A 26,943-nucleotide genomic window follows, 5' to 3' on the forward strand; every position below is an offset into this window, starting at 1 on the left:
GTATAACTACTGTATTCCCCCAGGACTTGTGATAAATTTACAGAGTACCACTCAGAAAGCTTCAACAATTATTACAGCTTTCAGACAACTGCGTTAAGGCTAACTTAACTCCCCCTCGCCTCCCCACTACAGAAAAGATGGGTCAAATACCTAGATGCATACATTTCTTTAAGTTTAAGGGAGTTATTTGACTAGTTCATATACTTTCTCAGTGCATTTAGCGAGAAGGAAGAAATATTTACATGAAAATCTAATTTCAAAGGTAGTTGAAAAGTCCATTCATAAAACTTTTATTCCACTTACATCAACTTAATACACATGTTCTTAACAGTTATGCTTAGATTGTTCATGAAAATTTCGTAAGACATTAAACAAAGCTAGCCATCATCTCAAGTTATTTCCCTGTTAACTATTTTTACAGCACATGCATGTTAGGCAAGTATCAAAAAAATCACGAAAGCAAAAAACCTAAAAAAAAGTTAAATACATGGGTTTGTTTTACTGCTGTGCTCGATATACAGTGTAGTTATCGATATCAAGCATTTCATTTTTACTGCATCTTTACTTGTACATTTGTTCTTAGGTTGCTTAAACCATTTAAATACAAATAAAATGTGTAGCAAAAATAATGAAAGCAACAGCAGGTAACTTTACAAATAATGGAATGTGAACCGTTTCTGCCCTTCTCTGGAAAAAATGGACTGGGTTATCAGACTGTCTCAAGGAACACTTCAGCTGCAATCAAGATGTACACGTGATTATATTCCATAGATTTCACATGCTTGACATGCAATATCCATGGGACATTGGTTCCCTCACAGCCATGTATGCTCCAGCTTTGAAGTACTCGCACTAACTACACCTGTGGCTGCAACCGATTATCCCTCCCCCCACCCCACCCTGACTGTGACAGACCAATATGCAAGCGGTTTTCTTTGCCTGACATAGGAAGCTGTTTAACACTGGCCTTGTGGGAAGCCACAATGTACCAAAAGTACTATGCCAAACATGTAAAACTTGTATAAAAATTTCACAACCCTATATTGGCCACCTCAGATGAAAACAGATAAATTCCCCAAATGTTAACTGGCTCTATTCCCTTAATATTAAACAAAACCACATGGGAAATATAGAAATCCAAATAGAAGTAACATAAACCTGTCATAAATCGTAAACAAAACCTATTTGTGGGACAGCATGGATGACAAATGGTCTACTGTGTCAATTTTAGAATGAGGCAGATGAAAGTTGGAAGGCTGGTTAATTCTCCCCTCCTTCTCCTGCTTCAGCTTCGTCTCCTTGGGTATCCGATGTCCACAACTGATTGAGAGAAAAACAGAGTAAAGTGTTTACAATGTGAAGAATGCAGAAGATCCAGTCGAATTCCATTTCTAACTAAACACTGAAGTTGGTACTGTAAAGGTAAAACTGTTCTTGTTTTCAAAGGTGTTATTTCTCCTCACAACTAGGTTAAATTCCCTTATGCAAGTTGGTTAGCAATCTTATTCTCAGTTAGTTTCTTCCTCACTGTGACACACAACACCGTGGGTAAGGGCTGATTAAAAGAAGCAAGAGACTTCCCCCTTCTACTTGAGGAAAAACAAATTAAACATTTTCAGCCTCAAGTGTGGTTAAGCCTCTTCCTGAGAAGGAGAGGCATAGAGATATCCCCTTGAACTGTAAAACTAAAAATGAAGCAAGGCAGATTGGGGTGGGGGTGAGGGGGTATGTGCCGCAGTGCCAATACCCACCTTTTGGTTGTACCATGCATGCACAGTTTGCTCAGAACTCACTGCAGACTCCTGCTGATTAGTGCAGGCTCTGACCAGAGCCACTGTTTCTGTGCAGCTCCACAGCCCATGAGGTGAACACCACTATAGTTTGCCCTCTCAGAGCTTACTGCACATGTGCAGCACAGCTGAAAAGAGGATGTGTCCCCCAACCCCTCAAGATCTGCTGGGATGAAGCAATAAGGAAGTGAATGGCAAATCCACAGTACTCCCAGTGCTATGATCAGAAAATGGTAGCTTTCAGACAAAAAAATCTGACTGTGCAAGAAGTCCAGATTTAAATTTCCTAGAAGGTGTCATAGGTCAACTAGACAACAGTGTTTTGCATGACAGAGAGGAGATAACCAATGTATTTTTGTTTCACAAAAGTGTTTCTTGTCATTTTTAGACTATACTGTCAAGATACTAACACCACAATGCGATTTGAAGCCTGTACTTCCACTAAAGCCCCACTGAATCTTTTAGCTACTAAGGCCCTTGAGAGGCTGATTCTTTACCATATTCTACCATTCTTCTGCTCCCAAAAACCCACAACTTTTAAGTTCTAAACTAATTCTGATAATTTAAGTAAACAAGGCGACAAAAAGCTACAGGAAGCCAGGAGTTTGTGGTGTAACTAAAGGTCCTGGTAAAAACAGAAACAAAGTCTAAATCCTAAATCCTGACAGGCAGAACATTTAACCCATATGCTTTTACAGTCATATAAACATAAACATTCATATCAATCCCTTGTTTTAGATGCTTGTTAGAGTTTGAAGACTTCTTGCAAGTATAGGGCGATCCAAAACAGAATGACTGAAGCGAACCAGCAAGAACTACTGTTACACCTCATAAGTGAACAGCATATTGGATGAGCTCTCAAGAGATGGCTTTGTGAAGATAAGACTAGAAACCACTGTAGAGAAGTAACTGAATGAGGACAGTGAATCATCTGGTATTGCTGTGTGAATTAGGGTATTCATGAAACTTGAAAATCCAAAATATCTACCTAGTTGAATACTTCGTTTCCTACCATTTTTTTTTAAATTTGGGAGCCAAACGTTAAAAATCAGTGTACAGGTAGTATAAATAGTATGTGGAAGTATGTCAAATACTAGATGTTTTTATGATCTGATTAATTCTGAAGCACAGCATTTAAAAGTCTGCACAAGAAGTATTAACAGATTTTTTGCATTCACTGACCATACAATACATTAGCTGTTACTGTTTAGATGACACTAGTGGAGGTCAATAAGAGCAACACTCATGCAATGAACATAAGCAAAGACAAAGACCCCACACGGAATCTTGGATTTCTATTTCTAGTTTTAATTGATGTAACTGCATGAGGACACTAATACTAAGCATTAGCCCAGGTATCTGCTTAAAGATGTGCTAGTAGGAGAGGTCTTTAGTTGACACCTCAAATCACAGCCGATGCACTTTGTGACCAGCTTCAAAATGTTTCCCACAGAATAATGGTTCTCATCTCCTCATTAGTCTAAAGGCACCCCTTGGAAAAATGCAAGCTCTTAGCTTTGACTCTTTTTTTTATTAGAGAAAGAGTAAAGAACATTGAAGACCACAACAGGTCAGAATGCTTCTGACACTATGGATTCCCAATTGAAACCTTTGGCCCCTTTACAACGAATTCACTGCATCCCAGGATGTTACATCACCCTGGTCGGGAATCACTGCCAGAAAACTAGTAGAGTAAAAATAGTCTCTTCTTGGCCACACAAGGTTCTCCATTTTTTAAATACTTGACAGCTATTAAAAAACATCCAACCTACTCTATTTCTGACACGCCTATCAGTAGTTAAAGGAAGCAATACAAAAATTGTTTCTTAACATTAGGGAAACAACCCTACAACAACAAAAACAACAAAAAAAAAATCTGACATCACAGAGCCCCCTGCAACAGTCAAGAAAGCAATCCATTCAAGAACAAGAGCAGCTAAATCAGCTTAATTTCAACAGCAGGCTTTGGGGTGAGGGGAAAGAGGAAAATAGCTGGTGGCTATTTCAACCCAGAGAACAAGCAGTGAGAGTCTTAGTTTAGATGACAGCATTTGCACTAACCTCATGCTTCATGACTCTTGCTCATAGTTCCTTGGTATCAAACAGGTCTCACCAACTGATAGCATGCACCTACCCATCAATATGACAAACAGTAGCCACCAGCTAAGTGATCACACACTTTAGTCAAGCAGTGACTAAAACTCTTCATGGTGCAAGATCCCTTGCTTAACAAGGAAGTTTTAATTGTACTTACTGTCAAGTTGTCTCTCAGTAATTGCATTATTAGCGTGCTGTCTTTGTATGATTCTTCACTTAATGTATCAAGTTCAGCAATGGCTTCATCAAAAGCCTGATGTTAAAGAAAAAAAAGTATTATTTCTCATGTAATCATAATAATAAAAAAAGTCACAAGAAAGATGAAAAAAATTAAATGCTTACCGTTTTTGCGAGGCTGCAGGCTTTCTCCGGGGAATTCAGAATCTCGTAATAGAACACCGAGAAGTTTAGGGCCAGACCTAATCTGATGGGATGTGTTGGTTGCATCTCCTTTTTACTGATTTCAAAAGCTTCTTGATATGCCTGTTGCGACTGTTCCACTATCCCTTAAAGAAAGAAGAATGCAAATAATTCAGATATTGAACTCAAGCAGCTATGTTTAGCGGTACTGTTTTTATCATACAAGTATAATACAAGATGACTACATTAGGATTAAGTTTGCTTATTCACAAGAATACAATCTTGGGTTAAAGTGGTACCTTGTTGGTAATACTTTTAAAAGAACATTTGTTGTGTTAACCAAATGACAGGTCGACAGGAACACTGCCAGGTATCCTGGACCAAAACATGGCTAAAAGCTTTTTATGACTGATCAGTTAAAGCTGTGTTGCAACCTAATCTTTTTGGCATTTTTTTAGAGACAAGAATAAAAAACCACCGTGTAATGACAAGGCAAGTAATAAAGAATAAAACAGAATTAGAAATAGTTAGGATAAAGTTGAACAACAGTACTTCACCACATACAGATTTACTTAAAACTATTTTATGTGGCAATGTGTTCGACACTGAAAAACAATACAAGTCTACGTTTTAATCACAGGCATAGCTGATAGCCCAGTCTATTAAGATGCCTTCCACAATAAAGATCCATTTAAACTTACAGAATTTTGACAAAAAGCTGTTTGTGTAGAAATATCATGCCCTACATCTTAGGCTGACTTTTGGGAAGCAAGTAATCCAGTTCAGCCATTTCCAAGAAGGAAAGCGTCTAGTTAAATTCTGGCAACATTTTCTCTGGAAATCTCTAGAATTCCAATTTTAGACCAGAGATTTCAAGTTTTGCAAAGGGCCTGTGTCATGAACATGCTTTTTGCTATGCTCATTAAAACACTCTTTCAATTTACCTAAGTTATAGACTAAGAGAACTGCTCAAGGGATTCCAGCCTCAGTGAGTATGCTCCTCTCCATCTTCCCAGTTCCTGCTTGACTGCACTCCCCGTGTCCAATCCTCACAGACTACTAGCACAGGGCTGAAGTCACTTCCCTTTAATGACTTCTGGAGACTGCCACAGTGCTGGCAGACAGTGGGGAGGAAGAAATCACTGAATTCAGATGCCAAAGGGACAACAGTAAATCCAGGAGGAATAAGGGGAATAAAATGGAACAATAAGTTTATGGAGACTTAGGAGTGGGGAAGATATTGGTACTGGCTAGAAGCCAGTGGGAGGAACTGAAAGACTGGTGCAAAGGAGAACCAGGAATAGTTTGGAAAAGGAGACTAAATGAGAAACTGAAGGAGATGGGGGAAAACTGGGAGAGATCAGAAGATGATCAGTAGAATTCTGAAAGGACTGAGCAAAGACTGGAATAGGAGGGTTGAGATGAGCACAGACAGACAACTGGAATGGGATGGGACAGGAATATGGAGAACCGGGTGGGGGGGGGGGAAGGGGACACGGGATGTGTAGGGTGGCAAGAAAATGAACAGAAAAGCCTGCATCCATGAGCAGATTCCCTCCAGAGAACAGAATAAGTCAAATACTCCAAGCCTCAAATTTCAGTCAGCAGCTATCTCCAAAACCCACAGGTAAAATTTGAACTTTTAGCCTCTTATGACTGGTCCACTTAGATGGCCTATTACTGCCATTTACTTTGTTAACCCAAATTGCAGAAAGTGTGGAAAGTGTTTATCTCAATACACCACATTATATGACGTTCATTTTAGCCTGCTTTTTAAACAAACCCTAGGAAATCAATTATTGTAGACTGGGATGGATAAAATATGGCCCACAGCACATCCCTCAGCCCTGCCTGGCCCAGGTGCATCAGCCCAGGCCATGGTGCACGCGGCCAGTCCTGCTGCCCACGGCATACAGCAGAGCTGAGGCAGCTGCCAGATTCTTCTTCCTGGCAGCTCTGGCTCCTTTTGGCTGCCGCTGCCAGCATCACCACTGCCACTACACCCAGCCCCACTGCCTAGGCACCTTGGCCCATCTGCCCCGCACCCACCACCAGGGGCACCAGACGAAGCAGGCAAGCATGCAGGGTCCCCATGGAGACCAGCTGGGACCCCCACTATCCCAGCCAGCGTACTCAGACAGCTGAATGGGATGAGGCTACAGGAGGGCAGGGAGCAGCGTCCTGGAGCAGGATGCATGGGCAGGGCCAGGAACCTGGGACAGTGACAGCATGGAGCTGTGCAGAGAGCAGACTGTGGCACTGCCCTGGGCCCCAACCCTGGCCCTGCCCGTCCTGCTTCTGGATGCCAGTCCCCACCTGTCCGCAGCCCCATGCCATCTATCCAGCTGAGCATGCCCTGCCTGCAGAGATCCTGGGCTGGTCTCCATGGAAACCCCACCTGCCCACTCCATCTGGCACCCCCAGACTGGTCTAGTAATCTACCACTTAAGGAGTTTTGGTGAGCTGTTGTGGGCTGGGGAGGAGAGGGGATGTTGACCCGGTCTGCAACAGCTCACCAGAACTCCTTAAGTGGCTCTTCAGTCCAAATAATTGCATGCCCCTGTTGCAGACCAACCTTGAGGTTGCAATAAGTATTCATAAGTTAGGAAATGCTAAAACTGAGTTTGCCCATGCAACCCAAATTTGCCCCTCTTTCGCAGACAAGAGATTAGTCTTTAATCATATTATATTGCCATAGAAAGATCACTTCCTTCAATTGACAAGGTGGTACTCTGAGAGAAGCTATTATTTACTAGCTTCTTTTCCCCATATTTTACTCTCTGCAGTGGCATTTGCATTATAATACCAATGCAACTGTGGCTACTCAAAATTTCTGCAAGTTCTTCTGTGAAGTACAAATTTAAGTCATTACACTTAGTAGAATAGTTAACTAATTAGAATGACAAGTCACCTTGGAGGCAGTGGGGAAGACAGTCCCAATACCATTCAAAGCAAGTAAGTTTGACAAGTTTAGCAAAAAATGGACTCACTGTACCTTTCTTGTCATCTCCAGCAGCAACCTCAGCCAAGTAACGGTAGTAGTCTCCTTTCATTTTCAAATAGAAAACTTTACTTTCTGCTTGCGAAGCATTAGGAATCAAGAACTTTTCCAAAAGAGACTAAAATTAAAAACAAAGAGTAGTATTTTTATCTTACCTTTCAAAGGTACTGCAGAACCAGTTTAGTTACATTGCAGGCTATTACCACAAGCATGAAAAACAACCCCTTTCCCCCCAACAAACCCCACCTTAATTAGACTAAATTTTTTCCATCTATTTCATTGATGAATACCATGTTGTAATGTTCAAAGACTTATTCTACATACAGTTCACCAATACAAACTGAAAATGTTTTAATAGATAGTGATATAGACTTTTTAACTTCACCTCAAGTAGCAAGTAGGACACTTGGCCTGCTGGTGTTCTGTATCTTGTTTTATGCTAGTTGTTTATTGTTAAATTAAACCACTGTAGTATCTCTTTTAGCAAATTGGGGTAGGAAAAAAAAAATAAATGAAAAAAAAATTAAAAAAAAAAAAATCACTGGCTGTGATACCCAACTCAGTTTTCAGAATATTTCAGTATATAATCTAAACAAACATTTTTGCACATGGATGCTTCTAAGCAAATGGCTTTTTTTTCTTCCAAGGTTAGCATGTCTTTGGCGGCTCTGCATCTTAGAGAAGCAGACTACTTGTTTAGGGGCCTAATCTATAATAATAATAATAATAATAGGCTTATTCTATCTGTCCAGAGCACTCTGGTTGGATGTCTTGGCAGCCAATCACAATGTTTACTAAAACAACCAGGCTGCTCCAGACAGACAGAATAAGCTGAGGGGCACCGCTGCCACAGAGAGAAGCACTAGGCCCTGCCACAGCTCAGGGGCTGCGCAACCCAGTGGCAGCTTGCACAGGCAGGCTCCACTGAAGGGGGGGAAAAAGCAGCGAGGGGCCCAATCCTTCCCCTCCTCTCCCCGAGCCACCAGCAAGCCCTGAGCTGCAAGGGGGCCCCCTGGTGCTTCCCTCTGCTATGTTGGTGGCCCCCAGGAGCACCTGAGTGGGGTGCCAGTGAGTGAGTGTTGCCCAGGGGACATGGTCACTGGAGGGAAGCACCGTGGTCTCCCGCAGCTCAGGGGCTGTGCAACCCACCAGAAGCTCGCCACCTGGCCATGGGAGATGCAGGCAGGCTCCAGGAAAAAAAAAAAAAAGAAAAGATTGGGCCCCTTGCCACTGCTGCCCCACCCCCCCCAATGGAGCCTGTCTGCATGAGCTGCTGCTGGGTCACACTGCCCCTGAGGTGTGGGGGCACCCAGTGCTTCCCTCTGTGGCAGCAGTGCCCTCAGGGGCAGACCGGGCAGGGTGCTCGCTGTGCAGGTGCAGCCCCAGCTCACAGACAGCACCTGCTGGATCCAACAGTTAATGAGGCGCTGGAAGCCCAGGTGTGCTCGGGAAAGCTTGGGTTTGGCAGGCTTCTAGTGCCCTGTGCAGCATCCCCACCACCTGGGACTGCCTGAAAATGGGCTGGCTGCCCTGGGAAGATGGCATGAAGGTAGCCAGGTGTGCTGGCAGCTGGAGAAGGTGGCAGGGACAGTACATGGGATACTGGAAGCCTGCCATGCCTGAGCTTCCCCAAGCACGCTTGGGATTCCAGTGCCCCGTGCACGGTCCCTGCTGCCTTGTACACATGAGGAATATTGCTGTAATTCGTTACATAGCCAACTAAAATACATGGGACGCATTTTAGTTTGCTACATAAAAGACTTTTAAATCGTAATATGTCACCAAATGTGTATGCTAGGCCTGTGCGAAGTGGCAAGTATTAGCTTTGGATTCAGACTTAGCAGATTCAAAGGACAGCAAATTGCTTCAGCCGAATCAAATCCAAAAGATTTGGCACCGCTTCGGAGATTTGGCCATAGACTAAATAGGCAGCTGACGCAGTTGCCTCCAGCTGGTAAGCCTGATGACAAGCTGCCCAGCTGGGGTGGGGCAGCACATTACCCGGGGGGGGGGGGGGGGGGGGTGCGTGGATCTGGGCATGGCAGTGCTTGGAGGAGGGTACTGCTGCCTACTCAGCTGGGGCACGGGTGTGGGATGCAGGCGCAGCTCACTCTGGGTGGAAAGGGGCAAGTGGCAGCAGGGCACAGCCCCCACACCCTGCGCTGCTGCTCCCGCACCCTACACCCCGCCCCATGCTGGCTGGGTCACACCACTCCTGCCCTGCTTACCTGTGCTGCAGCCCCCAGGTGATAACACATGGTACATCCAGCTCTGTAAGCCACAACCCCAAGGCAGTGCAGCTGAACACACTGCACTCGTCACTGATGCCTACCTTCTCCAGCTCCATATTGCCTGGCCATCTGTACACATCCTGCCCCTTAGCCCCTTTTTCAGCTGTGCACCTGAAGGTGCACACGTAGCCACCACTGCTACAAAGCCCATACAGGGCTCTGGAGCCCGACAGAGCTGCTTGCAGCTTTCCAGCTGCCTGCCACAGCTAGCCAGGGCTCTGGGCAACTGCTTCCTTGAACTGAGCCCTGCTGCAAGCAGCCCAGGCTCTGTGGCCAGTGGCAACTGGCCAGAGCCTGGGCTGGCTATGGCAAGCCAAGCAAAATGGCCTTGCATGCCACACTCTGGAACACGTGCTGGGGATTGCCAACCCCAGGTCTATCCTCTAACAAAAGTTAAACATCCATTACTGTAATAAATGCTGCAGTTGCAACATTTTTCATTGAGTGGTTCCACTATCTTATTTTGATAGTAAACTTCTCAGCACCAGAGAAATAGGTATAAGGCAATGTTAAAAGCTGGATAATGGCAACAGTTAAGATGAGTCATGTTTGCTTCTTACATAAATTGTGGCAATCAGTTGGCAAGAATTTGACCCAACACAAGCTGGTGACAGTTTCAAGGAATATTTTTGTTTTGTTTACTGGTTAGAACAAATAAAATCTTCAAAATTTTAGTCCTATGACCCAAATTTCAGAGTCCCAAGAACAGAACATGAAGCTTACACAGATGTCAGCAACAACTGTTAGGTGTTCAAACAACATTCAAATTAGGCAGAAGGCTGGTGAGGGTGCCACCCTGCCTTCCATCTTCAGACTAACACAGCTTACTGCTTCTCATTTTAGTGAGTTCACTGGTTCTCAACACAACCTTTGGTGCCAAAGTCCCCTTCTGCAGGCTGCTACAGAGTTTATGAACATCTAGAAACAGTAATTGCAAGCATCAGTAAGGACCATACCCATATGTACTTGCCTCCCACTGTTGGATTTTGCTTTGGCTATGCCCTACTGCCACATGCCCCCTTCTCCATACCTAGATTCTGGATCCATTTGAATAGGAACAGGAACTTTAACATTCATTTATCTGTTCCACACCAACTGATAAAAACTAATGTCTAGCTAGTGTCCAAAGGGTCCAAGAAATCAACAGACAAGCCAGGCTACAGCCTTCTCCTGATTGAACAAAAGGATTATACAAAGGTGATCCAAACAAGTGTTATTATCACTCCACACACATCCCTTAGTTGAGAAGACTACATAATCTGGCAGATTATAGAGTCTGGTAAATCACAGATTCCTAATCTAACATCCATCTAGCAGGGGCCATTTTAGGATGGTTTAGGAAGCCACACCCTCCTGTTCCCCTGCCAAAAGTTACATATTGTACATCTCTGCTCTTGCCATTTAACAGTGTCCTGAAAAATGGAGATTTAAATTAACCTAATGTAAATTGGGTGGTTCTTTTGGATCAGTATTTAATTCCTGGAATTCTAAGAAGCTCTAGTTGGTCTTAGTATCTTGACATAAGGAGTTCCACAGATAAGCCAAGCAGACGTTTTTGCTTATGATTCAAGATGCATTTCAATTTTGGTCAGGTCTTTTTCTTTGTCCTCTTATTGTGAGAAGTCAGGTGTTCCTATGCTATTGAAATTTTCAACAGTCTTCCTTACTAAGCCCTTTTCTCAAGGGAGCAATTTTAGTCATTCCACTCTTTGTTTTTGGGTTTTGTTTCTGTAGTATCACAAATAATCAAGGTATATTCCAACAGTAAAAAGCAAGGAATATTCAGACAGTATCTTACCATTTTATGAGTATTCCACTTTTCACACATCCAGATTTTTTTTTTAGGGTCAATTGTGCCATGGACTGTTTAATTATGGTTGCGCCTTTCTGGAATGATGAGATTTCACATAGGTCTCAAACTATTATTAGTCTGAGGCATTCTCTTTATCATCCATTTATTAACTTACAAGTCTGCTCCCAATATCAATATGCTTGCTATCCAATAGAGATCATACCTCAACATTTAACTTTCTACCACCGTGATTGCTGCTCTGCTATCTCTCTTAATTTATGATCTTCTCTGGTCCTGACTACAGAAATGGTCTTTGCTCTACATACTACATTTAGCAAATCTAAGAAGTTGTAGGTTTTCCCCACTTCCAGGATGTTTGAACAAGACTGCAGATATCAAGATACAGTATCAACTACATTGACACAAACTTCACTATTCTGCCAATGACTCAGCTGGACCTACAAGGACTACTTCAGAGGGAGATTAGTTCAGTCTCAGGCTTGCACCGAAGCAGCTAACATGAACACTTTACATACCTATGCATAATTAATTTATTTTATTGGAAGTTATTTTATTTTGTATTGACACATTAGATTTTTCACCCAATTCAAATTTATCCAATTAATTAATTAATTAGTGACATCAGCTAGCAAGCATATTGACCGTTCTGAAAGTGATACACAAAAGACCTATCCTTCCTCTATTTCTATTGGTTACAGAACCACCAGTTAGTCAATGGTATATAGGTCAGGGAAAACATATAGATTTACAATGCATTATATGCAATGTGCAACTTTTTGGCCTGAGGGGCCAGTTACTTGGTTCTAAGCTCTTGCACAATGAAGTCTAAAAGAAAAGTCAAGAAAAGTGAGCATCTGTGAGATACAGATACTGGACTGGAAGTATGGCTAGTGAATGAAAAGTTCAGTGATCCATTATAATTACCTGCTCCAAGATAAAGCCTTCACCATTATATAGCTAGGATACCTATTTCAGTTTGCCATATTGTGGTGTGGCCTTCAGTGTAAAGCCAGAATCCAGCCCATGAATATTAAATTGTAATCCTTCAACATCTGAAGGCAAAAAAGCAGTTACTTCAGTGAAACTAAGGAATAGGGAATAGTAACCATTACTAAATTAGTTTTTTTTTTTTAAAAAAAAGGATATTAAACCAAAGCTCCATTTTGGTCAGATGCTTCTAATTGTGTGCGGGTACAGTAGAGCTGGAATTTTCAGTAAGAGTCCATGTCACTGCCTGGGGATTTTAGATAATTACTATTGCAGCCAAGGACTGCTTCAGCACTCTGATGTTCTAGTTAAGATATTTCCCTTCTGACAAACACATCATGAGGAGTGTGGCCCATCTGTTAGTGACTTATGAGCAGCTATATCAAATAAAGGTAAAATGCCTGGGAATACTCCTGCCCATGTGGGAAAAGGGCCCTCAAGCTCTAGAAAGGGAAAATATCCGAAAAACCAAATGTTACTTGAATTAGGTAAGTGAGCTTGTTTAAATCTTAGACTATTATAAACAAAAGGCACAATTCAATTTTAAAACTAAACAGCAAACCAAAGTATATTAAGGATAATTTACTACATTGTGCTGGTAAGTGCAACAAGACCTTTCTTTGTGCCTTTGTTCATGCTATTTCTGGTATGACTTGTATGCCTCAAATTGTTTTTCAGGGTGGTTTTAAATGAAGTAGAAAGCTCCCATTACCTTAATTAATAACTCTTCTAAAAATGAGTTAGATTTTCAATATTATGAGCACTCGCAGGCAGGCAAACACTGGCACTCAGTCTGTTTTTATTTTGTAGAGACTGCTGAGATGACATCAGTATCATTTAAATTGTGGGAGTAATTAATCCCTATTCAAGATCAAATTCAAACGTGAATGTTTGTATAAAAGAGAAGATGCACTTTAAAATATAAATCTGACCAAGATGACCATTCTAAGACACTTACATTCTTATTAATGTTTCTCCCCTCACACACATGGGCTCTATACTGAAGTTCATCAGAGTTTTTCTATCCAGCAACTACCCCCATCATCGGGAACCTTATTTTGGGAGCTGGAGCCCAGTTATGCCTACTAAAAACATTAGGTTTTGGGTTTTTTTTAATTCATTTGTCTTTCTGCCTCTGCAGGAAGATTAGAAACAAGCATCTCTTATGACACAGGCTTTCCACTTGTCCATTTCCTCAAAATATGGTCTGGAGCACAAAAAATGCTCTTATTTTCCCCATTTAAATTCAGCTTCTTAGGAGAAGCTTATTCAGATATTTTGTACATAGCTCTTGGCAACCTTGTTCTTTACCAGTATACTAAGGCTGTCCTAACTTTACTCTCACCTTTCTGACAAGCAATTATAGCAAGTGAACCAAACCGATTTTATCAACTCTTAATATAGGGGATTTCACCAACAATAGAAAGATATGAATGCCCCACATCAGTGTCTTAAAAAAGAAACCAAACAAACCCCAAAGCCCCCAAAAACCCTGCAACCAAGTGAAGTGACTCAACTGATGCAGTACTAAGAAAATTCAAGGCTGCTTACAGATGTGAAAAAACAAACAAAAAGCGCTTTATTGGTGTACCCCTGCGCTGAGTGCAGTACTTGTCCAGAAGAGGCACCGTGTCAGTTTGACCTGGCTTGCCCAACATCTGTATAGATTACATGCTTCAGTGGGGCTTTTTATCTGATCAGCTATTAGATAAAAGCACCAAAAAGCCCCGCTGAAGTGTGTGATCCACAGCTGTTAGGCAACCCAGGTCAAACTGATGCAGTGCCTCTTCTGGTAAAGAGCTCTTCTGTCCATCCTCCCCCCCATGTTTGTCTGCAGCCTAAAATATGTTAGAAATACGATGGGAAAAGGATTAGCAAAGATGGTCAAGACACTCTTGGGTTCTAATCCCTGTACACAAGATACAAGTTTCCCTACTGTGAAGTGGGGAATAATAATTATGGAGACAGTATCGTGTACCTCAATCCTCACAATATATCCAGTGCTATAAGACCACATGGTACTAGCTAGCATTACACTGTATTTCACTTTGATGATGCCTTGTATTCAATTAGAAGACTCACAGCAAGAAAGGGCTTTTCCAACTGACTTTAATACATTATTCTCATGAGAAAACAAATTCTTACTAAGAGAATTCTGATAATTCCAACCTTGTATTAACCCATTTTAATGTGGCATTCTGACAAGTATACAAAGCTAAATGTATGCCAAACATGCTAAGACCTCTTTAGTTATATGATAGTTTACAGGCTTGCACCATAGAAACAAGAGAACCCTTGGGCTTTGCCAGGATAATGCAAGCTCTCCAAAATAGTCCTTATTACTTCCTGCTCAGCACATCAGCAGTTATTATTAACAGTAGCACCAGTCCTACCCGTAAGAATTTAAGCTTGAAGACTGCATGCATTCAAGAAGTTTACTGGGACAGACCATGACTCAAGTGCTTTGTCAGTAAACTGACATTGTTTTTTTTAGTAGTATGATATACTGGAATAAGATGTTACGTTGATCTGAGTTTCTGTACCTGCGTATGCCTGTGCACTCAAACATGCGGACTATGAAGCATGTACAGGGCAGAAGCTCTCAGCAGTCAGGTAGTGTGGGATCCCTGAACATCATAGTTCATGGTTCCAGAACGTTTTCCAGTTTTACAGAGATGTTTTATAAAGCATCTGTTGAAGTAACTGTAGGAACCTTCACCCACTTAAGCATGCTACTTCTGTACTAGTATTAGAAATTCCTGCCTCAAAAAACAAAGTTACAATGCAGACATCTGGTGCCCTTCTCAAGTAGGTTACGCAAGTCTTGTGCTGCTACTAATAAGCAGTTCCTGCTACCTGCATTCAAAAAGCTCAATTAAGCAGGGGGGAGAAGAAATCAAACAACATTAAAACACTTTTCTCCCAAACTTTATCTGGCCTTTGTGGCTTTTAAAAAATAATCTTGGAACTACTTGTATGTCTAGCAGCATAATATCCTCATGACTTAATTTTACCAGAAAAGAAGCTACTAGTTAACCTACCAGTTTTGAGAAACCAGAAGTAGCTTTACAAGAGTTAACCACTAACGTTTATAATATTGTTTTTATGTTAAAAATGCAAGCAGGGGAAGGAAAAGTAATAGGGCAAACTAGAATAATGATTCTGAGCATTTAGGAAAAAGACAAAAGCTTCTATTTAAAATAAACAAATTCAAATTTAGTGTCCTTTACCCAGATATCTTCTGAGTAGTAGTAACACTAGCTGGGTTTCATTAACTAGGCATACAAATTTTCAAGCAACAAAATGAGGAGCTGCATCCTCTAAAGACAAAAGGTATTGAGCATAAGAGGAAGGGTCACAACGATTCAGCTGCTGGTTTCTCCCTATTTTATTTTATTTTTTTAATAGTTGACAGGATACAGGTTCCTACTTGTCACTGGCAAATACACTTATATTCTTGCACACAAGTTAAATGAATGCTAAGAATTAGAGGTGCACCAATATGATATGAACCAATGTACTGGCACCAATAAAATGAAAAATGACATTGTTGGCAATCGGCTTTCTTTAGCTGATGTGGCCGATTATGTCAATGATAAATGCTGTATGCATGTGCACAGCCACAGCATGCACACAGCCAGGAAAGCAGCATCTAGCTAGTAAGTCTGTGGTGGGGAAGGAGTGTAGGGGGCCAGATCGAGGTCCCTGCAGCAAGGGCGGAAGTGGGGCTGGGGCAGGCACTGCACATGCGGGGTGGGGCTCCTGCTGCTGCACACAACCCCAGGGAAGGCACATGCCCCCAGATCTGTACACAGTGCGAGGGCAAGCTGCTGCTGTGTACTTGGGGCTGGGGACTGCACTACGCTCTTCCGGCAGGGGTGTTGAGCTGGGGCTGTGCTCAGGGCAGGCAGGATGGGCTGCAGCGGTGCCAGGAGGGGTGTTATGGGGGGGCTACAGCAACTTTTGGGGTGGCTGTAGACTCCCTCCCAGCACCACCACTGCTCCAAGAAAAGCCCAGGCCTAGCCCCCTCACCAGGAAAAAGCTGGTGCAGTCTCTGGCTGCAAGCCTGCGGCAGGCAGTCCACCCTCACCTCATGCACAGATCTGGTGGGCACATGGCCTCCATGCTTCCCCCAGGGGTGCGCACAGCGACGGGAGCTGCTCCTTTCCCCACCCCCTCCCCGCCGGCTGGGCAGTACCTGCCCCAACCCCAAGCCCAACTTTCTTCTTCACTGCGGGGGCCTCCATCTGTCCCTCCCCACCCCGTCATGCCCCTTCTCCCCCACAGACTTACCAGCTGGCAGAGCAGCGTCCAGCTGCCAGGCTGCATATCAGCAATCAGATTGGTATCGGCAGATATGACTGGTTAAAAACTGGCTATCAGTATTGACCCAAAAAATCCTTATCAGTGCACCCCTATTAAGAATTCCTTCCCAGATACTTTAGATGAAACCACAGTTCTTGCTACTGAAATTAAATGTATTAAAATGTTACTTAAATGTTGGAGAAAACTTGTAATATGATGTTTTTAATCATTCACACATACCAACTGAAAAGCACATACCTGTACTGGCCATTTAATATTTTTTTCTTGTACTCAAAGGGACCTCCCATATTTATCTCACAGTGACTAGTGCATTGTAATACATTCAGGCAGATTACATCTAGTAAGTAATCTGTCTAATAATACGTGTCTGTAAAGCCTCATTGTCAAGAATATGTATAAAGCCCAAAGATCCCTTCCAGCTATAAGAATGCTAAAACAAAAAACAGAACAACACCACCCCAAAAGAATTCCATGTGCTTGCTAGACAGACCTAGATAGAATACAAAGTGGCTATAAAGTGCTATCAAATTAAAACTTGAATTTTAAACTGTAGTTTCTACTAGAGCCGTAGCCAGCTTCAGCTGGACCAGGTAATGCTGCTTAATAAAGGCAAATTTGTTAAACCTTGCTAGTACCTATATTCTTGGGGGGCAGGGCAGAGAAATGGACAAAAGGTGAAGATGGGTGTAGCTACAACCAGAATTTTTTTGGGTTCTTTGAACAAAGTCATCAGGCTCAAGAAATATGCATCTACCTCTGGTCTCAGTACTTCTGAGAAAACTATACATGCTGAAGCCAGACAGAAATAAGAATATGGGCATTTAGATCAAGAGACCTCATTTAAAGGCCACTGGCTAAAGATTACTATGAAACACACCTATAACCTTTGTAGCAGTATTTGTTACGTTCATAATTCACAGACAAAACTAAATTCCAGGCATGAAAACATTATTTTATCATTTCTTAATACAAAAGTAGTGGGTTGGGGTGGTAGGTTGGAAAGTCACGAAGCTGCACAATTAAAACATTTGAAGTTTTTCACCTGTTTTTCACCTGCAACTGTTTGGGCATTTATCTCTCTTTATAGTCCTTTGAGCAAAATCCATGTTCCATAATCTATAAAGTCTTGGCTGAGCACCTTTTTTTCCCTTTAAGATCCATTAAACATGGGACATTAAAATCTGAAGAGGTACAAATCAAATGCATATTTTAACCAATTCTACACGTCCACATTAATACAGTGACAAATCTTTACCAATGACTGAAACACAATGTCATAGTATATACTAGCACAGGAAAGTTCACAAACAGTTAAACTGCGCGTGCTGAAAAGCCATCATCAAGAGAGAGACCAGCTGCTTCATTATTAAATGAGAACCCACCAGCAACTCATTAATCTGCCAGAACAAATTTCAGAGACTAACACCATACATTAGACCCATTGACCAGAAGTGGCTCTAGTTTCTAAGTGGGTTTACATCTGTGAAAACATTTAATAGGAACTCTTCCCATGCAGCGAGAGGGGGAGGGGGAACCCCAATAGTGAGAATTTTTTTTTACTTTTGTAATGCCATTTAATCATTTCTGCATCAGCTGTTAACAGGCAGAATGATAAATACGAAGTATCAGCTTTTATAAGTGAAATAAAAAAGGGTTAAGAACTGGAGTGTTGCAATAGTTAATCTCAACACACCAAGTCAAGACTACAGATTCTTCAAGAAAAATTAGCTATTCAGATTTATTCTAAGTGGAACTAAAAAAACCAAAAAAACCCAACATAGACCAAGTACTTTTAAAAAGAATTGATATACATTTCGGAAAAACTGCAAGCCAAGAAATTATAGATAGCCAATTCAATTCCACCTTCTCCTTCAACGGTTCTACTACTACTTGGCTTCAACGAGTGACTGCAGCAAGATGTAAATGCATTTTCAAGGGGAGTGCCATTTTATGCCTTTGAGTCTGAAATCAGAGAGTTGCCATACAATTTAAGAAAGCAGCTCCCACATTTGAAGTATCCTCAATATGCAGAGCAGTTGTCCCTGGATTTTTCTGGGCTGAATAAAGCAAGTCTCTACCCTTTATAATAATGATTTTGAACCTTTTAGCTCTGCAGGCCAGATGAGTGGTATGGGGCTGGTCTGTGGGCCAGATCCCTCTTGGGATTTGCACCTAGATCCAGCCCCATGTCAGCTCAGCCCTGCACATCCAACATAGCACACACAGCTCTGCTATCTAGCCTGCCAGGTTCCCCACAGGTCCTGAAATCTGGCAATGAGGGAGTGGCATTAGCACTGTTGCTTCTCCCTTGCTGCCAAAAGCTTTGGATGGTGGAAAGTCCATCAGGCCAGATGACAGCTCTGCAGGCTGGATCTGGCCGACAGACCAAGGGCTGGGCACCCCTGCTTTACAGCATTTTTCAGTCTGGCACACCAACTCTAGGATGCCCTATCCAAACCAATTCCAAAAAATTGGTAATTTATTAGACTTCAGAAATACTAGAAGAGCCTGATTTAGAGGAAGACAACCCAGACCCTCAGACAGGACAGTACTGCAAGCAAAGAAATCTACCAGTCCCAACATGGATTCATTTGTTCCATTAGAGAGGTTATTACTTGACCTTTCACAGAAATAGCCCAGAGAAGAAGGTAACAAGGACTTAGGGGAGGGAGAGAGCAGTATGGACCCTGAGAAGTCAGTAACCCACAAGAAGTTGGAATTGCACCTGAAGAATGAGATGGGCAGAAAAAGGTGCTATTCAAACACTTGGGCATGGGAAAGGAGATAAAGTTGCACAGAGTGCCTAAAATAGGACATGGGAGAATAGTATGTTTTATATGTGGGAAACTGGAGGAAAGCAAGGATCCTCTGTACATTGTGAGCTTTGCCTATAGCAGTTAAAAAAAATAAACTGTCTAATGTTACTTTCTAATTTAAATTGTTGCCTACTAGTCATGTTTTACGTTACCAGGCAATAGAAGACTTGGGCCAATACTGAAACCCACGTACAAAAAGCTTACAGCTGGTAAGGACTCAGAGAATACTTGTAACTTGTATATATAATATATACACCGTCTAGAGCAACTCCTCATTCTGGCTTTCAAAATTTCCATTTAACTGGAAAGCTTATTTTTAGTTTGTGAATACAATGAAAAATTGAGTTATGAGACTAAAGAGAATCTTGCACGTTCTTGTATCCCCCTGCGAATGGCAAAATCTGCAAATAAGGCACAACACAGTCTGCATTCATGAATGCAGTGCCCCCAGCGGCTGAGGGGGTTGGACATGGCTACGGCAGGATCACGGATCTCCTGTAAGTGTATAAAGTGTATTTAAAATGCGGGTTTGTATTCGTGAATATTTGAAACCATGAATGCCAAACCCACGAATAGTGAGGGTTTCCTGTAATGGGCAAAGATGCTAGTATCTTAAGAGGAAGAGAGCCCAGTGATAACTTCAGATGAAACCTCCTGCTGCCGAAACAGACAGGAAGTTAAGCATACTGTTGGCTAACATGGGAGATGGGCCAGGGAGGAAATCACTTTAGTTCCGTATGAATAATACTTTATAAACCAGAATTTTTTTGTAATGTTCTATTTATAATAAGGACAGTTGAGCTTGCCCGTTTGTCCTCTGTATTTTAATTTTTAGGTTTAGAAACCAGTGTGAGACCTTTCAATATGCTGCAATAAAGAGGCAGTATACAAAAGTAAGAGATGGTTTCTTGTGATGTAGCATTTTTAGCCCAATTAAGTTACTATTCCACAAAGCACTGTGTAGACACAAGAAAGGTCTCCTTACATTTAAAGTTTTACATCTAAATATTTATGGAACCAAAAGTGAAAGTGGTATAGAAAATGAGTTATCCAAGTTCAAAACAGCAGGTTAATGGCAGGACTGGAAACAATGTAATTTCAGAAGTCCCACTCAACTGGATCTCAATGCTACCTTCCCTATTTCTATTGTTTGGCCCTAGCTGGAGGTAACATGAAGTCACAGTAGGGCCAACTGCTGCCATGACCTATAAATAGGGCAGATTAATTTAACTAACTGCCACCCTCTCCCATCCCCAAAACATTTTCTTTTTAAGTGCAACGATTAGGACATCAGTTACTTCCACACCAAGCTATGATGTAACACTTCAAGATACGAAACATTACTTAAGACCCTGGCAGGTAGCTGGAGGAAGAGTGACATCTTACAGTCCCACTTCAATGAAGTGGAACAAGTATATTCATTTGAGTAAAGCTTGCTGGAGAGATTCTCCATGCTTTGAGGTTTAATTGAATTTTGCAAGGGCAGTTTCACTTAGTGGAAAGTTGTGAATGTTTAAAAGCAGATTATCTGCTTGCTCAGTTTCACCAACTTCTGTTTAACTTTTTGTGAACAGTTGCATCTAAGGGTCAGCCTAGCTGCGTCTTCATATGAAGGATCATGCAAGATGTGTGCACGTACGTGCGTGCACATACACGTGCACACACACCTGCTGCTGATTTTCACCTGCTAAGCTGAAGAGAGTGGATTTAACCAGTCTACCAGTTTGAGTCAAGCAATTTGACTAGAACATTTCTCAGTACATATTAATTAGTTTAAGTGGGGCATCACAGGCAAGAAAACAGGAATGGGTTTTAGCTATAAATCTAATTCTTTACCCAATATTTTTAACCTTGGTAATTAGGTTGCACATCTAAAAATACTTGCAAATCAAGTCCTTGGGATACAAGAGAAAGTTAAAAATATTTTTTTCAAATCTAGAAGCTAGAAGAGCACTTTAAAAGTCACTGCTTGGGACTACTTTATTTGGATGGTAGCATTGTCCAAATAGGGTGAATTGGCAATACCCAGATGAACAACACTTTAACTGGTAAAAATAATTTTAATACTATATAGTAATGATCTAAAAGATCTTTTATTATTCTGATAGACTGTATCAGAATAATTCTGTTCTGCTTTTTGTAACTTGAGGGATGCTTACAGGCTTCAAGCCATGCACAAAGTAGTAAGTATTCAACATTTTTTTGCTTCCTGCATTATAGTTCAGTCAGTCATCTTTGACTGTTCATACCTCCTTCTCAAAAGGCATTTTATGCTTCAAGAATTGTCAGACTGCAAAATATTTCTATTTGCTAGAAAACTTTCTGGTGGGATTTAGGAATATTTCAGACTGCTGGTCTCAAGCTTAATCTATGCTTATGCACAGGTTAGCATCATAGACTTATTCCATGCCCCAGAGAAACTGTTCGTTCCTAACAGTAAGAAATACCAAAATATGAACTATTTAATTTCCATTTCTTATGGAGATTTCAACACCACCTCCCAATGAGAAAGTTGTTTTTAGTTTTACATCTGTTTAAAGCTTGGCAGTACCAATTTCATATGGACTTGAAGAGTTATCCTTCTACAAAATGTCAAAACAGATTAAGCTTTCTAAATGTGCCAATCACCATGGAAGTTAGGCCCAAAATATAAGCAGAAACTTGGCATCATCCTTGTTCTCATTTACACCTTAGTAAATCTGTATTCTGTACATCTCCATTTCTTTATGAGAATCATCACTTCCATTTCACGTAATTATTCTAAGGCAGACGAGACTTATTTCAGAATGCCATTATGGTCACTGGTGTCAAAACTCAGAAAGGGTGCACACCACACCTTTGAATGGCAGATCACAGAACAAGGAGCAATGGTTTCATGCTGCAGCAAGGGAAGTTTAGGCTGGATATTAGGAAAAACTCTCTCTCGGAGAACAGTAAAACACTGGAGCAGGTTACCCACAGAGGTGGTGGAATCTCCAACCCTGGAGGTTTTTAGGATCCAGCTAGACAAAGCCTTGGCTGGGATGATCTAGTTGGGGACAGTCCTGCTTTGAGAAGGGGGTTGGATTAGATGACCTCCTGAGGGTCCCTTCCAACCCTAACTGTCTATGATTCTATGACGCACTTTAACCAATACTTGCATATACTGCAGACTTTTGTGAAAGTCAGGTATGCTCTAGTCCTGCAAAGAACGAGGATGATACTAGTAAAGTCCATGGTCTACAGTAGCTGTTGCTGTCAGCAGCAGAATTTATTTCAGCACATAACAGGAAGACAAACACCCAGTAAGCAATGGTGAACTTGTAAGAGTGTACTAGTAGTATTTGAAAAGTCCCACCCACCCCTTTGACTCCCTCCCCACCCCCCAATTAGTTTAATTTTTCAATTATCATTCAACAAGCCACATTATGTTCTGTAAGCCACAAGACTAGTTTAACTCTCAGGGTATCTTTACTATAGTTTACCACTAAAAAACTATCAACTGCAAGAGGGAATCAGCAGTACTGCCACTGCCTCCTCCTGCAGAGGATTTTCTGCATGGCTGAGTCATAACTAACATTACATCATCTAAGCCAGGGAGGGGCACAATTTCCATAGTGTGAATTACCTCTTACAAGCAACACAGTATATTAAGATGCCAGAAACGAACTAAGTTGTGGACAACACAGTTCTTGGAGAAACCACACCCAAAGCTTTTATGAACACAGTCATTATCTGTGAATGAACCCATATGTGCTTATTCACAAATATACATCCTACAATAAAGCAACCTATGAATTTTTAGAGTTTATGTACATTTAAGATTTGACAATGTTAGTAGATGTCCATGAGAACTAATTACCAAATAAATTAAGGGGAAGAGGAAAAAGTCACCAACTTATCTCAGTTTTTTTTTAAATGGTATAGATAAAGATTAAAGACTTATATCACAGGCCTCAATTTTCAGTTTATATTAAATGTAGGTTTAATGGGGTTAATATCATTTACCCTGCAATATTAAATCAATAGTTTAACAGTTCTGTTAGTTCTCACCAGCACATCATTGCAGATGTCCCTTAGCTCAGTCTCAATTTTCTCTCTGTATTCTCGGGCCATCTGCTGCTTTTTCTCAGCACCTTCCGTTTTTTGTTCAATACTTGAGACTACTCTCCAAGATGACCTACGGGCTCCTACAACATTTTTGTAAGCAACAGAGAGAAGATTCCTCTCCTCATTGGACAACTCAGCTCCTTGCTCAGTCACAGACTTCATGCAGCTTGCCATGTCATCATATCTCTCAGCCTGCTCAGCCAGTTTGGCCTTCTGTACCAGCTCATTTTTATCCATGCTGATTTTTCTGAGAAGGAAAAATAGGAAGGCATTATTCAAACATTTATCAAGGACAAAGACATTTTTAGCCTCATATCTAAAGCAAGGATTTCTGTAGAGTAGTTTTAAGTTGTAATATTTCTAATTGTCAGCTTTTAGGGGTTCTCAGTATTCTTTGTCATGACTTAAAGACTTTGATTTGCTTGTTTCTACAAAATTCAGACTATTAATTGATGCTTCTAGTCTTTATTGTTGCAGAGATAACTTTAAAAATGCTGAAGGCACACCTTTTCTGTGCTCTACATAATTCAGATTGTTTCCTCCCCCTCAGTTCAGTCCTAGTTCTCTACAGCCTTCTCCCAAGCCACATCATGAAGCTTGTCCATTTCATCATGCCAATGATTAAAGAGCTGGGGAAAGCAATTTTGTGCTGCCACAAGCCAAACAAAAAGGCTGGAGAAACAGCCTTCTCTCTCACGCTGTAAAGCTCTAAAGATTTTTTTTTAAAGTTGTTAACTACTTTGAATGTAGTGGTTTCATTCATACTAAGGATCATGCCCTTCTAGGAACGTTAACTCTTTCCCTAGAGGATCAGTGGGACGAGCTTCACATCCAAGTTGTGCTTCTCAGCTTCAGTAGTGAAGGCTTGGTGGACAAAGTTAGTATTACCTCCATCTGTAGAGCCCCACTAAAATGCAGCCAAACACATACATCTTTTGCTGGCAAAAATGACAACCAAGGGATCAAAGATTTCTTAGGGTGACTGCCTTTTCTTGGGCCAATGAGGCAGTTGGGATAAAGCCGGACAAGCTTTTAAAAGCAAGTCATCCTTCCTCAGGTTTCCTTAATGATCTGCACCCCAACGGGGCTTTTCAGCACTTGGGAACCAACCTGACTCTTATTCATGTCAGGAAAGATCAGAGGCCAAACTCCCTCCTCCCACTTATTTCATCAACCCTTAGTGACTAGTGCCTTCATTTATTTTTAAAGCCTACAAATATACCGGAGGTTCCTTGAGACCTTCGTATCCACCTGGGCAGCAGAAACTCCCTTCCGTCCTGCCCTCGGGCTCGTTTATTACCGATTCTCACGCGCCTCCTCCCCGACTGCGGGGCTGGGCGGAGGCGGGTGCGCGGAGCCCGCGCGGGGAGAAGGGTGGGAAGAAGCCATTTTGGGGCCGGGTTTCACGCGGGGAGGGTGGGAGCAAGGGAGGCACCGGATGCCGCCGCCGCGCCCGGAGCCGTGCGGTAGCGCAGGGCAGGGCAGGGCCCGTCGCGCTCGGCTCTGACGGGGGAGGGGGCTGCCGCCGCCCCGCCACTGCCCCGCCCGCCAGCTTAAAATGGTGCTGGCCGCGCTCTCCGCAGCGGCGCGGGGGCGAGCCTGCAGCCTGGCCGGGCCCTTCCCGGCCCGCATCCGCCTGGCTGCGAGAAGCGAAGCGCCGCGCCCGGCTCCTTTGTCATGGCGGCGCCGCGCCCAGCTCAGCCCGCCGGCGCCTCCATCCCCCTCACCTCCGCCCCGCCCGGCCCACGGGAAGCCGCTCCCCAACCCGGCCCGCCCCGGCCCCACCGCCGCAGGGCGGGGCCGCCCGGCCGCAGCCCCCCCTTCGCTAGGCAAGGACGCGGCGCCGCCTCGCCTCACCTGCCGCCGCCCGGCCCCTGCACCCACCCGCTGGGTCCCCGCAGCGCAGCGCACCCCCCCGCCGCGGAGCAGCTCCCGCCTCAGCAGCCTGACCCGAGCCGGGGAGTCGCCCGCTGGGGCGCTGCTCCCTGCCGGGGCCGCCCTGGGAGAGGCGGGGGGGGGGGGCACGGGCCCGTTACCTGCGGCAGGAGGCCGGGGCCAGGCGGGCGGGCGGGCGCGGTACGACCGGGCGGCGACGCGGACTGTGCCTGTAGCGCGGCTCGCTCGCTGCAACCTCGCTCCCAGCGCCACACACGGGGGCTCCGCCAATCACCGCGCCGCAACGCACTGCCCGTGACGTCAAGCGGGGCCATGGCAACCGAGAGAGAGCGCGTGCGCACGCGCACCCGCCCCGCCCCGCTCCCCTCCGACGCCCCCACGGGGGAGGGGTGGGGGAAGCGGCCACACCAACCGCCGCCGGCACCGGCGCGCGCAGCTGCGAGCGAACTCCCGCCCCGCCCCTCCCTCTGCAGACTGCGAAGGAGCGCGCGCGCGCTGTGGTGTCCTGCGCTGCGCTGCGGGAGGCAGCTCGCGGCCGGGCTGCGGCAGGGCGGGGTCGCCCTGGCTCCGTGTTGTATCACCCGCTCCTCTCCCCAAGGCCCCCGCAGCCTGGGCTGCCGAGACTGGCCTGGGGCCTTGTTCAAGGGGATGGGAACGGCCCCCCAGGAGGCGGCGCGGATGCGGCCCGCATCCCCCACCGCAACCTGCAGCCAATTCGGGAGCCCGGCTTATCCGCGGGGCTGGGTGAGCGCTGTGCCCGGGCAGGACCTGCCCCACTGTGGTGCCGTCTGCAGCCTGTCTGGGACGGTGCCGCATGCGGTGCCCGGGCAGGGCTGTTGTGACATGAGCTTCCTACCTTGGCCACTGGTATCATTGAGAATGAGGGTGAACCGTAGTTTAACCCCTGTTCGTATCAGGGCCTCCCCAACTAGATCATTTCAGCCAATGCAGTCTCTTAATGGGTCTTACAAACCTCCTGGGATGGAGATCTCACCACCTCTCTGGGTAACCTGCTTCAGTGCTTTACTGCCCTCCTAGTAAGGACGTTTTTTCCTAAAATCTAACTTAAACTTCCCTTGCTGCAGCTTGACTCTGTTGCTCTTTGTTCTGTCATCTGCCACCACTGAAGACAATCTAGCTTGGGTAGGCAAATATTTGGGACCATGGGCCACATAGCTCCCCAAAACTCCCTATTGTGGGCTGGGTCACCCCCAACACACAACTGCTCCCCAAACCTCCCTATGTGGAATGGGACTGCAGGTGGGCAGGGAGCTGGTATAGGTGCCAGGGCTGCCCTGTGCCTTTACCCCACTGGGCACAGGAGCCTGGGGTGGCGATGGTGGCAGTAGCAGTGGTGGGGAGGAGCTGCAGGGCAATGGGTCCCACTGGCATGGGCTCGAGGTTTCACATTTTCTGGTTGCTGCCACTGCTGCTCATTGGGGCCAGAGCAGGCAGGTCCAGGGAGGGCGCTGCAGG

The 26,943-nt window shown here is 43.7% G+C and overlaps 1 protein-coding gene across 1 annotated transcript; it reads right to left on the bottom strand.

The window, feature by feature from the left end:
* Positions 1-274: 274 nt before the first annotated feature.
* Positions 275-25,766, bottom strand: YWHAZ (tyrosine 3-monooxygenase/tryptophan 5-monooxygenase activation protein zeta). The gene is made up of 6 exons (XM_090040443.1): positions 25,608-25,766; positions 23,515-23,818; positions 7,243-7,366; positions 4,230-4,393; positions 4,045-4,140; positions 275-1,320 (listed from the first exon to the last, which is right to left on the bottom strand). Exons 2-6 carry the CDS (start codon positions 23,806-23,808, stop codon positions 1,261-1,263), a joined length of 738 nt encoding a protein of 245 aa, XP_089896569.1. The 5' UTR covers positions 23,809-23,818; positions 25,608-25,766; the 3' UTR covers positions 275-1,260.
* Positions 25,767-26,943: the final 1,177 nt, after the last annotated feature.

The sequence above is a fragment of the Crocodylus siamensis genome, chromosome 3, assembly GCF_052110815.1.
Source record: "Crocodylus siamensis isolate JL-2025a chromosome 3, ASM5211081v1, whole genome shotgun sequence".
Taxonomy (NCBI): domain Eukaryota; kingdom Metazoa; phylum Chordata; order Crocodylia; family Crocodylidae; genus Crocodylus; species Crocodylus siamensis.